The sequence below is a fragment of the Lepisosteus oculatus genome, chromosome 12 (assembly GCF_040954835.1).
Source record: "Lepisosteus oculatus isolate fLepOcu1 chromosome 12, fLepOcu1.hap2, whole genome shotgun sequence".
Taxonomy (NCBI): Eukaryota; Metazoa; Chordata; class Actinopteri; order Semionotiformes; family Lepisosteidae; genus Lepisosteus; species Lepisosteus oculatus.
This window is the reverse complement of record NC_090707.1, coordinates 33,117,584-33,131,576: the sequence shown is the minus strand read 5'-3', so window position 1 is coordinate 33,131,576 and position 13,993 is coordinate 33,117,584. Positions and strand designations below refer to the sequence as shown.

Sequence of the window (13,993 nt, the reverse complement as noted above, 5' to 3'; positions counted from 1 at the left end):
TACAAAGCGACAGATGACGTAAAGTGCTGCAAAAACTATTTTATCAACAAAAAAAAATGAATAATGTAATGCACTTTAGTCAATATTTTCTGGGCAACAAGGCACTAATGACAGTTCTCACCCATGCATGTAGTAGAAGGATTTTTTTACTGGAATCCCATTGTGTGCTTGTAACAGTGGCCTGTCTTTTAGCTCCATGAGCTTCAGGATCGGAACGCAGAGTGCCTGGGGATGCTCCAGGAATCCCAGGAAGAGATGAAGGAGCTCAGGAGCAAGTCCGCCCCCAGCTCAGCCATGCGCTGTCACCAGTCCTATGGGCTCTTTCCTATGGTGAGACCTCCCCCCTTACTCCCTCATCTGGCCTCAGCATGGGCTACACCAGCCTTTTCCCTGTCCTAGCCTGAGACCCTGGAGTGTCCATATTAAAGATCTGTACGCCTCACAGCGATGTTTCAAACCTGAAGACTTTAAAGAGCTGGACTTTACTCTTTTGTCGCATACAACATAACCTCCGCGGAGCAGAGATGGAAATCAGGTTCTGTGGGGGTCCTGTCTGCATGGAGTTTGCATGTTCCCCACGTGTTCGTGTGGGTTTATTCCCACAGTTCAAAAACACGCTGGTGGGTTCATTGGCTCTGGGAAAATTCGCCCTGGTGGAAGTGTGTGTCTGTATCTGTCTGCCCTGTGATGCACTGGCATCGCGTCCAGGGTGAACTCCGGCTTGCGCCCGTTGCTTGCAGCAGCAGAAGATTTACAGCCCTTATTGGTAACACAATACTGCCTTCTTACCAAGCTAATGATGTTAATGGCTAAGCTTAATATATAACCGACTTTGGGACAGAGTGTGGTGGCTTAGCAGACATTACACACTTGTTATGCTGCTACTGTCAGAAAGAAACTGCAGCTTTGTGGTTGACTGAAGCCCAAGCGCAGGAAAGCTCAGGTGAAGCAGGGAGCGAGTGCGAGGGTGATGAGGGAGAGAGTGTGGCGCAGGCAGGCGGGTCCCAGGGTGGACGTCTCCAGGAAAGCAAGGACGCCCGAGCAGGGAGAATAATGAGGGGGAAAACTATCGAGTGAGGTGAGGCTCTCAGCAGAAAATGGCTGGAGAGGGCTGGACGGTTATAGTAATAAGAATTGCTTACACTTATATAGCATTTTTCTGGACACTCCACTCAAAGCACTAATGGTAACGCTCAGCGGAGTGAACCATCTTAAATGTGCAGTACATTAAGTGGTCTGAGTTGTGAATTGATTCCCCGATTGATAATAATTAGTTCTAATTGACCGCCGTCCCGACCTCGTCTGAACAGGCTCGGTTGAAGGCTGGGAGCTCGTGCGACTGCGGCGTTTGTCCCTGGCAACCGCGGTACGCGAATCGGTCCCAGCCTGGGCATGACAACGGTGTTAGGAAGCGAGCGAGTATGGCAGGCTCATTTGATTGCTAAAATAAGTGTTTAAAAATAGGGTTACTATTTAGATGAGAATGGGCCCCAATGTTTGCTGTGGGTCTAAGGATAGGTGCAACCAATGGCTCACTTAACAACAGCAAAAACAAATAGTCCTAAACTAAAATTAGGAAAAAAATACAGCTTTCCTCAGTCACCACCGTTAAGTCACAATGGGACAGTCATCATTCATGTTGACTTTTGCAGAAAGGTTTTTTTGCTGAGACTCTTCATCTTTTATCCATGCTCTCATAGCTGAATCACCAATTTTGAAACCATGGCAAGGGGTCATGTAACGATGAGTAAGTGTCCTGTACTGTAAACTTTGTCGCTAGATTTTTAGTGATCAGCAGTAGTGTGTTGATTTTGCTGACTCATTCTTTTAATGCAGTTTTCACATTCCTTTTTATGCAATGCAATATGTGCCTATTACAATCCACATTGCATGTGATACACTGCTACAATATTTCTTCTGGGTCTTACAGTCACCAAGTGAGATAAAGGTAATTGAATGTATTAACACAGTGATGTGTATCTTACAGCACATGATGTTATTTTTGGTACATTATGTACATTATGTAATGAGTGTTAAATTATTGCAGTGAGCAAGCGCACTGTATGATCTAAGACGTATTGAGTCATGTTATTATCATCTTGCACATTTGTGAACAATATAAGGGTGTTTCTGTATTCACCCCTGTATTTTTACTGTAAAACTGTTGGTTTTCTTTTATTTGGTGTCTCATTTAAAACTAATTGAAGTTAATAGAAAGGCTACAAATCTGGGTTGAGGAAGATGGGTTACAGTATTTTCCTTATCCTGGCAGGAATTGATGACTGTGAAGCTTAGAGCTCTTGCTCAGATCCTTAGACATTTTCAGTTTTTGGTCTTTTTCTGTCCATCAAACTTCAAAAAGAAACTTTAATAATATATAATAATAATATATTAATTTACATTGTTCTCATTTGTGATTTTTCCAAAATTCCACAACACACAAGTTGAGAAATGCTGTGCTGATTAAAACATCTTCCCAGTGTTTCCTGACTAGTAGTTTAGTGCTGTGCTGTCATATGTACACAGTATTTGTAAATTGAGAGTAATTAATGTTGAATGTCTTCTTTTTTTCACTAATGAAGGCTGTCTTTTTACACTTTTCTGTCTGTTACAGGACTCTTTAGCTGCTGAAATTGAAGTAACTATGCGAAGAGAGTTGAGTGTGGAGGAAGAAAACGTCTTTTATGACCAAAGGTCAGCCCAAAATCAGCAGGACCAAGTTACAATGTCTTAAAAACCTGCAGGATACAGATGTTTTAAGTTTTAAATTTAAACTCATTACCTCAGTATCTTACAACAAATGCTGCGTGGCCTAGGCATTTTATAAAGAAAATGTGCCATAAATTATTGGTACAATTGTTTCCTGTAACTCGGGGTAAAATTTCTCCTATGGATTTATATCTGCAGCAGTTCCATTCTAGATGCAACATAGTATGGTGAATTCCTGTTTGAGAAAAGTGTCCTTGCTTAGTTTCCAGTATTTTAAAAGAGCATATTTTGAATTTACCAGGAGTTTCTGTGTACATTAACAAGCAAAATAATTTGTTATTGACCCTGGGGGTGGCATGGTGGCGCAGTGGGTAGCATTGCTGCCTCTCAGCGCTGAGGCAATTCAATTCCAGACCTGGGGTGCTGTCTGTGTGGAGTTTGCATGTTCTCCCCCGTTCATGTGGGTGCTCCAGCTTTCTCCCCCAGTCCGAAGACATCCTGGTAGGTTAATCAGCTTCTGAGACAACTGGCCCTGTTGTGCGTGTGTCTGTGTCTATATATTCCCGGCGATGAATTGGCGTCACACCCAGGGCGTATCCTGTCTTGTGCCTGTTGCTTTGCTGGGATAGACTCCGGAGATCCCCTGTGATCCTGTACTGGATAAAGCGGTTAGAAAATGGGTGGTTGGACCTTTATCCTTAAGTTTTGCTTCACTCTTTCAAGCAGGGAAGACTGGAACTCTTTTCTCCTTCTTCACTTTCCGGCAGGAACATGCAGAAACGGGTGTTTGAGACGGTCAAGACGGTAAATGAGTCGGTTCGCGCTCACTCTGCTGTGGTACTTCCTCCACTTCCCATCCCTGGATCGAACCAAAGTGGCGTCGTCATGACTGCTCAGCCCTTCCTGTCCGGGGTACAGCCCGTCAGACACCAGAACCGCACTGAACCACCAACAGACAGTCCCAGGTCAGGCCCGGGTACCAAACGAAATTCACCAAGGTGGTTCAATAGTCATTTGCCTTTTCCTCCCGACATTGAATTGCACATTTACTGTGAAGTATCCCTTCTGGTGACCTATTTTGTCAAAGTTTATGAAGTAGGAAATTCTTTGCTAATTTAAAGTCTTGCCTAAGTTCTTCTAACAGTTGAAAAATGTATTTTGTAAAGCATGTAGAAATATGTGAAAAACTGCATACTGTAAGTACAAGATTAATCAAAATCCTGGACATTGGTTGAATGAGTCAATGGAATCAAAATGTAATGCAATAAACCTTTTAATAATACAATTCCAATGTCCAATCTGTAAGGGAAGAATTAAAGTGTCTCGAGGATATCAGTTGATCTATTATAGAAGGCTGTCAGGGGATGTTAGAAGTGTTCAGTGATTAATTTATAGATTATGCTCACAAGGGAGGAAATTAGCAACAAGCTGCAGGTAAAAAGACCCACTCAGTTGTAAATGATTTTAGTGCATTAAAGTAAGGTGAGGCAAGGTGGAGAGCTAACTCTGGTGAGCCACTAGGTGGCGATGTGTATCAGGGATGGAGGCAGCTGACAGTGGAAAATTTAAATTGAGGTATTTCGTTTTCAAAAATTGTTTTGAAATACTAGTTGTTGGTAGTCAGGTCCATGATCCCATACAGTATGTTGCCGTGTTGCATGAGTAAATATATTGACGATTATTTGCTCCCTGGAGTGGTGGGTGTTGGGGGGGGGAATGGAGATGGATGTCCTTGGCCTGGGTGATAATGGTCTCCCCGCCTGACATCTCGAGATTTACAACCGTTTCCGGCGTGTTCCGTCGGACGTTTCTGGCGCAGGGACGGCAGCAGGATGGGGCAGCCGGGGACCCCCGGCAGCAGCGACCTGGCGGCAGCCCTGCGCCGCCTCTCCCTGCGCCGGGAGAACTACCTGTGCGAGCGGCAGTTCTTCGAGGACGAGCGGGAGAGGAAGCTGAGGGCCCTGTCGGGGGCCGGGGGCAGCGGCCGCAGCTCCCCCACCGGCAGCGTCTTCTCCACGGGCACCAGCTTCACCGACCTGTCGGGCAGCTCCAGCTGCTTCAAGACCTTCCTGCCTGAGAAACTGCAGATAGTTAAACCCATAGAAGGTACAGGCGATAGAGGCTCTTTTTAATTTGTTTCGGGAAAGGGAGAAGGGCCTCTTATTCCAATCTTTGCAACAAGCTCCTCAACGCTGTTTATGCTGTAGACGGCCCGACTTCCTCTAATTTTTTCACCGTCATGTTTTTCAAGTCAAGAAAGCAGCTGGATTAATGAAGCCACAGGACAGTTCTGAGAACAGTTCCTTACACTTATATAGCGCTTTTCTGGACACTCCACTCAAAGCGCTTTACAGGTAATGGGGACTCCTCTCCACCACCACCAACGTGCAGCCCCCACCTGGATGATGCGACGGCAGCCATAGTGCGCCAGAACGCTCACCACACACCAGCTATCAGTGGGGAGGAGAACAGAGTGATGAAGCCTAATAGATGGGGATTATTAGGAGGCCACTGGTAAAGGCAGGGGGAAATTTGACCAAGACACCACGGTAACTACCCTACTCTTTTCGAGGAACGCCCTGGGATTTTTAATGACCACAGAGAGTCCTCGGTCTTACGTCTCATCCCATAGTGTCCCCGTCACCATACTGGGCCATTAAACATACACAGACTGCAGGGTCGAGCGGCCCCTACTGGCTGCTCCAACACCACTTCCAGCAGCAACTTTAGCTTTCCCAGGAGTTCTCCCCTCCAGGTACTGGCCAGGCTCACAGCTGCTGAGCTTCAGTGGGCTGCCAGTTGTGAGTTCCAGGGTTATATAGCTGCTGGCTGCTTGTGCTCCATTGGATTCTTGCTGGATGCTCTTCTTTCCTCCCACCTTCCAAAAACGACAACACCTTCCAAAATTGGTGCCCTGTGATGGACTGATGTTCCTTTTGACATGTAGTCCCTCTTTCTGTGTTTCTCAGGGTAGGTTTCTGGATGTAGTTTTCTGATAACAGATTGGATAATGGATATCTCTTTCTACTACAGCTGCATAGGTTGCATAGATGAAAAATGCGAGGGCACGCTACATGGTAAGAATAGGACAATTTCGACGGTTGTGAATAATGCCCCTGCTTCCTTTAGGCTCTCTGACGTTGCACCACTGGCAGCAGCTGGCCCAGCCCCACCTGGCCACCATCCTGGATACTCGGCCTGGTGTGGTGACCAAAGGCTTCACACCCCTGCCCGAGGACGCTGTCTACCGCCTCTCGGACCTCGAGGAGGATGACGAGGACAACCCGCGGCCGAGAGCCGCGGAGGATGAGGAGGAAGGCGGGATCACTTTCCAGGTGCAGCGCTCCTCCACCCCAGAGGCCAGGAAGCCGGACCCTCCGGAGGAGAGCTCTCCTCCTCCCAGCGTCTTCCTGCCCCAGACTCAGATCCTTGGCACACCCGTGACCCCTGGTGAGCTCCCGTGCTGTCTCGCATCCTCACAAGACACGAATAAGCCACCTCCCCTTGTGCAATCCTTCGCATTTGGTTGTGCGGTTAAAATTCGTCATCTTCAGTTTCTTATTCATTCAGTGCCTTGTTTTCCATGGACAGCTCAACGCTAGAGAATAGCCAGAACACTTTTCTTTTCGTAATTTGGAAAAGAAGACAAACGGCTGAACTACATGCGGTAGAACGACACTTAGAAGACTTTCTTTGGAGCATTCAGGGTTTGAATAAGATCCTGGTTTTAAAATGTATGTGCATTTTGTAATTTCACCGAATCCGCCATTTTGTTGCATGACTGTGCGTTGGCTCCTGTTTGTTCAAAGATGTTGAAGATGCTAAGTTTGCATTCATCCGCGTGATTTCACAACACATTGATTGAAAGTGGCAGAACTGATATTTTCATAAAAATTCAAGGTGTTTGAAGGTTTTATAGGGCTTTGGACATTGTATTGCCTCACTTACACGGAAAGCACTGGGTTCCAGTTCGCTAGGTGTGGTTTTGCTGTCTGGAATTTCATGATTTAGCATTATTTTATTTACTTTCTCTTTCCAGTGGCTGCGTATGTGTATACTGTAGCTAATATTAACTGCATTTTACAGGGTTTTTTTACCTGCAAGGAAAAAACAAATACTGATAAGTCATATATTGAATTTGTAACAGTTTTCCTTTCTTATCCTGTCATTAAGGGATAGCAAGAAATGAAACACTTCATTAATCTGTACGTCAAGTGTCTCATACATCCTCAGGAGCTGAGGCTGAAATCACATCTGCATCAGCTGGCCTCCTGTGATTTCCGTTTTGCGCAGTCATCAAAAGATATGGTAGCATCTCCTGATGCGTTAAAATGCAAGAATTTGTATAGGAATCGGATTTGAAGGATACCGCCATGTCATAATGACTTTCCTGTTTTCTGAAGCCCCCAACCCAGGGAAATGTCTGAGCTCCACCTTCTCCACTTACACCTTTACAACCTGTCGGATTCTCCACCCATCTGATGTCACTCAGGTCACACCAAGGTAACACTTCCTTTATACTTTCACAGCATTCAGGCCGTTTTCCTCTTCCTTAATAAAATGGTGGTAATTGCAAAGGGGATTGCTTTACATACTTCAATTTAGCAGTGCCTAAAATTGTGTTGGTGCTGTCCTATTTATATTACTTTCCTGTTATTTACATCAATGCTACCATTTTCAAATCAGGATGTAATCTCTAGCATGCATCATGTTTAAAAGGGCAGTAGGTGGAGACAAGACGGCAGTGCTTGCTGGAACCACATTCCCCAGAAGACTGTGGGGACTGATCTGCCATCTTCAATCTCCTGACCAATTGGAAGAAGACAATTGGTCAGGTGACACTTAAAAACCGAGCAGCAGAGGCTTCAAGTGGCGATCTGCTCTCTGGGAACAGACCCGAGCCTCTGTTATGTGTTGTACTTGAGAGAGAAGGGGGAGAGGAATTGGCATATTTTGGGAGATTTTGTGCGGAACGTTTTTCATAAAGAGATTTTGGCAGCTGCCTGACTTCTTATCGGGAGGGTGAATCGAAGAAGTGTACCTGGAGCTTGGAGAGAGTTAGGGGTTTGTGTTTTCATAAGATAAGATCACTTTATTGGCCGTATACAATTTTGTTGTATTAGGAATTCGTCTTTTTTCACATACCCTGACTTGCTCTCCATGAGACACACAGACAGGGAGAGAAGCTCGGGGTCAGAGCACAGGGTCAGCCATTTATACAGCGCCCCTGGAGCAGCTGGGGTGAAGGGCCTTGCTCAGGGCCCAACGGAGTAGGATTCCTCTGCCGGCCGCAGGATATAAACCGGCAACCTTCCAGCCACAGGCACAGATCCTTAGCCACAGAGCCACCTCTCCGCCCCATTTTATTGTGTGAATTCTTTGTAAAAGTTCAAGTTCTTTTTTTTACTATGTAGTTGTTATTGTGTTTCCCAACACCCACCTATAAAAAGACAGTTTCTAGGGCACCTCAACCCAGGTGTATCACACATGTAAGTGTTCTCTACTTTATAAATGTCAGCTCTGGGCTACACCCAAAAGGGACCTAAACCGTTATCGGTTTAGGGACAACTTTTTTTTTTGTGATCTTCGGGTTACTGGAAAAGCCACCTCTGGGGCAGCCCATGACTAGTTTAAATCCCAGATGCATTCTGGGCCTGTTCTTGGCTGACCGAATAGCAAACCCGGCTTCACGCTGTGAAAATGAATACATTTCCATCAGTAGATGTTGTAAAAAAATGCTGTCTCTTGACAGTTTTCTTTTTTTTTTCTGCTTCTCTAGCTCTATGTATGTCCCTGTGCCCAATGGAGAAAACACTCCCAGCTCCCTGAGAACAGGACCCAGCACACCGGTCACCCCCTGCCGCCTCAGCTTGGGAGAGGCCTTCACCCACGGCCACAACGCCACCGTCACTCGTGGACTGGCCAAACTTCTGCAGGAGAAGGGTATCTCCGCCCAGGTGTACAGCAGCCCCGTCTCCGAGTCCCCCCCAGGCCAGAGTCCGCGAAAGACACGTTTCCCCCCCTCTACCCCTCCCAACTCTCCCTCCCGCTCCCCGGCTTCGTCCCCGGTGCCCTTTGAGACGCGCCCCGGCGCCGAAAACTTCCTGGCCTCGCGGCCCGCGGAGATCTTCCTCCAGGAGGTGTACGGCCTTAAACCCGGCCGAGTTCGGCCCGACCCGGCGCAGAACAGAGTCAACCTGGTGGAGCGCCTTAAGAGGCTGGGCTTTGCCAAGGTGCTCAGGGGGGACGCGGAGGGGGGACTCCGGCGGCAGGAGTCGGCCCACTTCGTCACGGCCGGCGGCGGTAGCCTCCTAGACGGGCTGAGGAGGAATCAGAGCCTTCCAGCTATGATCGGGGGATTGGGTCCCCCAGCAAGCGGCACCCCCTCCCATCCAGCCTCCCTCCCGATTCCACCAGTGCGGAGCCTGAAGGAAAAGCGTAGCGCGGAGGTGAAACCGCTGTCCATACGGGCCTCACAGGACACCCCGGAGCCCCTGAGGACTGAACAGAGACTTTAAAACGCCGGAAAACAGAAGGGAAAGTGGTAAAGGAAAAGATGGTGGGCGTTAAAAACTTGGATTGACGCTTGATATGTCTACCTCTCTCCTTTTCCAGCCACCACCAAAAACTGTCAGTCTATGAATTTGAGCCAGAAAATAGCACAGCATTCGCCCGTGGTTTCATATCTGAGCAAAAAAGCTAGTAACCTTTTTTGGAATTGGAAACTGAAAAAGTACCAAATGCTTTCTGAAAGCAAGGGTTAAATACAAGCTGGTACTTGGTGTGGGGGCTGGGGCTGTGACGGTCCTTGTGAAAGTGATGTGGGGTTTTTTTTTATCAGAGTTGTCTGCAGTGCGCGCTGAGAGATGTACTCTGTTGCTGTTGAGGGTGTGAGGAAGTCGCAGAGGGTGAGAGAGAGACGGAAAGAGGGTTTTAAGGTGAAGAGAATGAGATGGGGAGCAGGCTGGATGAGTATGAAGGGTGTAGAGGGAACTAAGATGAGGTTTTTGTGTCGAGAGGAACAGAGCACAGCCCCCACTTCATAAACAGCCAGTTGGAGCTGTTTTGCAACAGCAATGCACTATTGTTACCTGCATAAGCCACTGTTATTTTGGCAGTCTCTTATGCAGCTGTATCATATAACCATAGTATTGGCAGAAAACACTAGAGCAGAGCAGTAAAATGAATTTAATTAACAAAGCACACTTCTGGCAAAAACGTTTCTGACTGTTAGATTTTTGCTTCTTCAAGTTTTAAGCTCAGGGCTCCAAAAGACTACAAAGCTTCCTTATTTTATTATTTTACTATTATTTTGAACTGCAAAATCGTATTTTGCCTCTTTTGTTTTGCTTAGAAATGTTTTTTTTTTTAATAAAACCAAATCTGTTTATTGTCAAGCAGTTTGAGGGCAATCACAAATTTACTCAAATGACGTACAGTAAGAGAGAGTTACTTGGATAGCGGGCAGTGAGTAGTTAAAGATGCCAGTATTTTCTTTTAGATGTCCCATAGGAAGCTGAAACTTTTAGGTGAAGTGGACAGCAAAGGGCCTAGCAGTGTTATCCTTCAAAACTGAATGTATGGAAGAGATTCTGTTTTCTTCTTAGGTTTTGACATTCATGCAGGGGTTGCCGTTTTGTACAGTTTAAGAAAATGGAAAAGCTTTTCTGTGCTCATTTATCTAGAGGAAAGATTCAGTACCTTGGATTGTTTTTTTTTTTCCTTTGTGCAATAACGTGGAGCCCATTTATTTACTGGTGTTCTACGACAGCAGACTCATAGTCCTCTGGCATTCCGATAACATGATTGTAATGCTGATATGATGCATTTACCGTGCACAATGGGCAGATTTCTTAAAACTGCAGTGATGTCTGTTTTGCCTTTAATCCTTGCCACCCTTGGTCACAGCCGGGAGGCTTGATACTCCTGGCAGTTATTTGCAAAAGGTTCTTGATTTGGGACCCAAGGGTTCCTGGCGTTATGAGCTTTACGATGGGAAGATGACTCTTGAGAGTTAAATGGACAGATACACAGTGGTGGATTGTTTTTTCTGTCAAGAAAGGTTTAAAGTCACGGACAAAGCATGACATTTTATACTTATAGTAGTTATCATATGTACAGTATAGTTATACAGTATATTTGACATGGCGTGGTTATATAAGGGGTCATTTTTTGCAATGTTACAGCAGCTTATATCATTGCTTCTGTTTTAGTACGGTGTCTAGATAGTCGCTTCTGTCCTGTTTCTAACAGGAGCTCAGTGATGCAGTAGTCCTAGAACTTTTAGCTTTCTGTTTATTGACATGGGAAAAAGAAGCCATACTGTATGTGCGCTTTATATCTGACGTTATGACTCTGTTTCAGCCCTTTGGAGAGAGCTTGAGATCATGTGTACTAGACACTTATTCAATCCCTCAGCTCTGACTTTGCCACTAAGACCACAATCTTATCTCGCTGGTTCTGTAGTATTTTAGAGGGTAAATGACTCTGAGCTAAGTGACGTTTTCTTGAGTAAGTAGTGTGTGGAGCAGGTTTGTGCTGTGAATCCTGCACTCAGAAGGTAAAAATATACCAGTTCTTCAGATGACCACTTCTCTTGTGATCTTGTGGTGGCTTTAGGCTAGTTGTGCATGAAAGGCAAAACATTCTCTTTGCTTAGACTGAAGATTTTCAGCATTGGTAAATGTCAGTGTGCAGAAATGTTTAGTTTTGCTAGTTTTGTTTCTAATCGAGGCAGCTAAGGGCGACAGAGAGGTCTTTTTCAAAGAGCTAGCCATTGGCAAACTGGCCTGTTTTTCTTCCTTTGTTTAGTTCAATAATTTTAATTCTGTGGCAAGAAGGCAAGCTCCTGAGCAGCTTTGAAGTGCAATTTTCACATTTTCTAGCTGAAGTGTCAATGTTTTAAAGTATGGAAAAGCTTGGAATAAGCCAGTCCAAGAGCTACAGTACAAATCCAACCAAAAAACGTTCAAACAATAAAGTTAAAAGTGTGTCCTAACATTTGATTTTTGTGTTATAATGTGTACATTAACATTAAAGAGACTTTTTCCCCTTGTAATACACAGTTTATATCAATTATGCCACAAAGCCCATAGAAAACTTTTAAATAAGTAAATGCAAGCTTAAAATACTGGAAAGCGGAAGAAGGCGTCATCTTTATGATGAATAATTCACTATAATGTGGTTTCAGTGTCTACCTTATTTGTGATCAGTTTTGTGTTTTTCCATGATACTCTGACATATAGAGAGTGGCGATTCTATCGAAACCCTTTCCTTGCTGAAAAAGAATTGAATTTAAGTTCCTGAAATTCAAGTGTATCTTTGTGCTCACTGTATAATTGCTTTTTTGACTAACTCCTGCGCAGTGTACAGAAAACGCAGAAATGAAATAGGAGCAACTTAAAACTTAGTTGGCTGTACTGTATGTAGCAGGCAACCATCAGACTTTATGCATAGCTGGTTTCTAGAAAGCACTACATTCTGTTACTGATCATTTTATTTCTTGAGTACAGTATATGAAAATTTAATTATAGATGGCTTACTAAGATTATAGATTAGACATTGATGCATTTTATGTCTGTGTGTAATGTCTTCTTGGGATGATCTAAAATAAGAGAAAAAAACATTTGTCACTGATATTTCTTGTGACTTACCACAATTTCCTTTTATTAACCTAAAGGTATTTATATTGTTTAAGATATTGTTTGCACTTTTTTCTAAGTGTGCAATCAGTTTAATGAGAAATGGGAAATTGTGCTTTGCACCTTATTGAAGGATATTATAGATTGATCCTGATTGTTAGTATCATTTTGCAGTGTTAGGAATTGAACTAAAAGTGCTGTCAAACAAGTCTTCAATTTATTTTTATTGCAGGGCTTCAAAAGCTTGTGACATTTTTCCAATTCTTTAGGCTGTGCTTTGCCCTTCCAGTACAGTACTGTATGAACTAATTGCACATTAATGTGGTTCTGAACAAAAGTAATTGTCATTTTAAAGGCCTGTAATAAATCAGAAATTTAAATAATTTCCTGACCAAATTTTGGCTACAGTTAAATGAATAAAATTTAGCTTTAGAAATTAGCCCAAGTTAGGTTGTGGAGAAGCAAAGTAATTTAAACTGGATTAGAAAAGATTGGTCCAATAAATGTAGCCTTTATGCTCAAAGTGGCATACCAAATTATTACAGAACGCCAGCATGCCACAATATGGCTACTGTTGATCTTAGATCATTCCAGGCTTGTTTATTTTCATTTCCAGCACTTTTACAAATTGTATCTTGTATCAACATTATACATTAGAAAAATAACACTGTATCATTGGTTTCTTTGTCTTTTTAACGAGAAATGTAAAGAATATATTCCATTTAGCCACAGCTATGTAACAAGCGTTCTGTTTCATAACCAAGAAGTCAGAAATTATCACAAAATGAAATCTCTATTAATTTTTGAGTGGAAATGCAATGTTCTTAGTGTTCATGCAGTATTAATATTGTTTGAGTCTTATAAGCTAGAGCTGTAGACTGTGCATGTATACTCTTTCAGACTGTCTGTTATCAAACTCTGATAGCATTCAAACCAGCCTTCATGAAGCATGTTAAAAACTTAAAAGCCTAAATTCAGACACCAAGGCTCAGCGAGTCTAGGCCTTTGTGATTTCTTGGTAGTACTCCAGATGATGACAGTTGGTGCCACTTTTTACTTTTGTAAAGGAAAAATGGAAAATCAAGTGCCTCAGTTTGTTCAAATAATTTTAACAAGTCAGGAGTGACCACAGTAAACAAGTAGTTACTACACACAAGAGTTGTCATGGCAACCATAAGTAAGTAAAAGTAAAACTTCTTTCTGCCATGTCATTTTAACATTGAGGTATTTGACCCTCTCTGTCCCAGTATGGGTATGAACTGGATTACGCTTTATCTGTATTCCTAATTATTTGTGGGATATTGGGATAAGAAATCCAGTGTAATTATCAGTTTGTGGCAAGATGACAAAAAATTTAAATCAAAATACCAGTTTGAATAACTATGATAGCACCCACACAACTGTCAGAATCATATCATTTACTTGTTTTCTTAATTAGTCCATTACAAAAGGAAAAATCTTTTTAAGAGATGACACTCGATTCGGGAGAACTGGGAGGTCAGAGGGTTACAACATAGGTTTGGGTACTGTGGGGGGGTTCAGTTTTTGTAAATATACAGCCTGAATGATATGTAACTTTCCCTCCGGACAAACCTGTGCAATATTTTAAAATAAAAATTATTAATAAAACTGACTTCTACATT

The 13,993-nt window shown here is 43.6% G+C and overlaps 1 protein-coding gene across 7 annotated transcripts in view; it reads left to right on the top strand.

Moving 5' to 3' along the window:
* The window catches only part of trak2 (trafficking protein, kinesin binding 2), a 61,654-nt gene extending 47,675 nt beyond the window's left edge, over positions 1 to 13,979 (top strand). For all 7 annotated transcript variants that reach the window (XM_069196951.1, XM_069196952.1, XM_069196953.1 and 4 more), the window contains 7 exons: positions 193 to 330; positions 2,615 to 2,694; positions 3,477 to 3,674; positions 4,529 to 4,815; positions 5,839 to 6,159; positions 7,113 to 7,212; positions 8,489 to 13,979. In XM_069196951.1, coding sequence (XP_069053052.1) covers positions 193 to 330; positions 2,615 to 2,694; positions 3,477 to 3,674; positions 4,529 to 4,815; positions 5,839 to 6,159; positions 7,113 to 7,212; positions 8,489 to 9,227 — 1,863 coding nt within the window. In that variant the 3' untranslated portion in view covers positions 9,228 to 13,979. The remainder of the gene's footprint in view (positions 1 to 192; positions 331 to 2,614; positions 2,695 to 3,476; positions 3,675 to 4,528; positions 4,816 to 5,838; positions 6,160 to 7,112; positions 7,213 to 8,488) is intronic.
* The last annotated feature ends 14 nt before the right edge of the window (positions 13,980 to 13,993 follow it).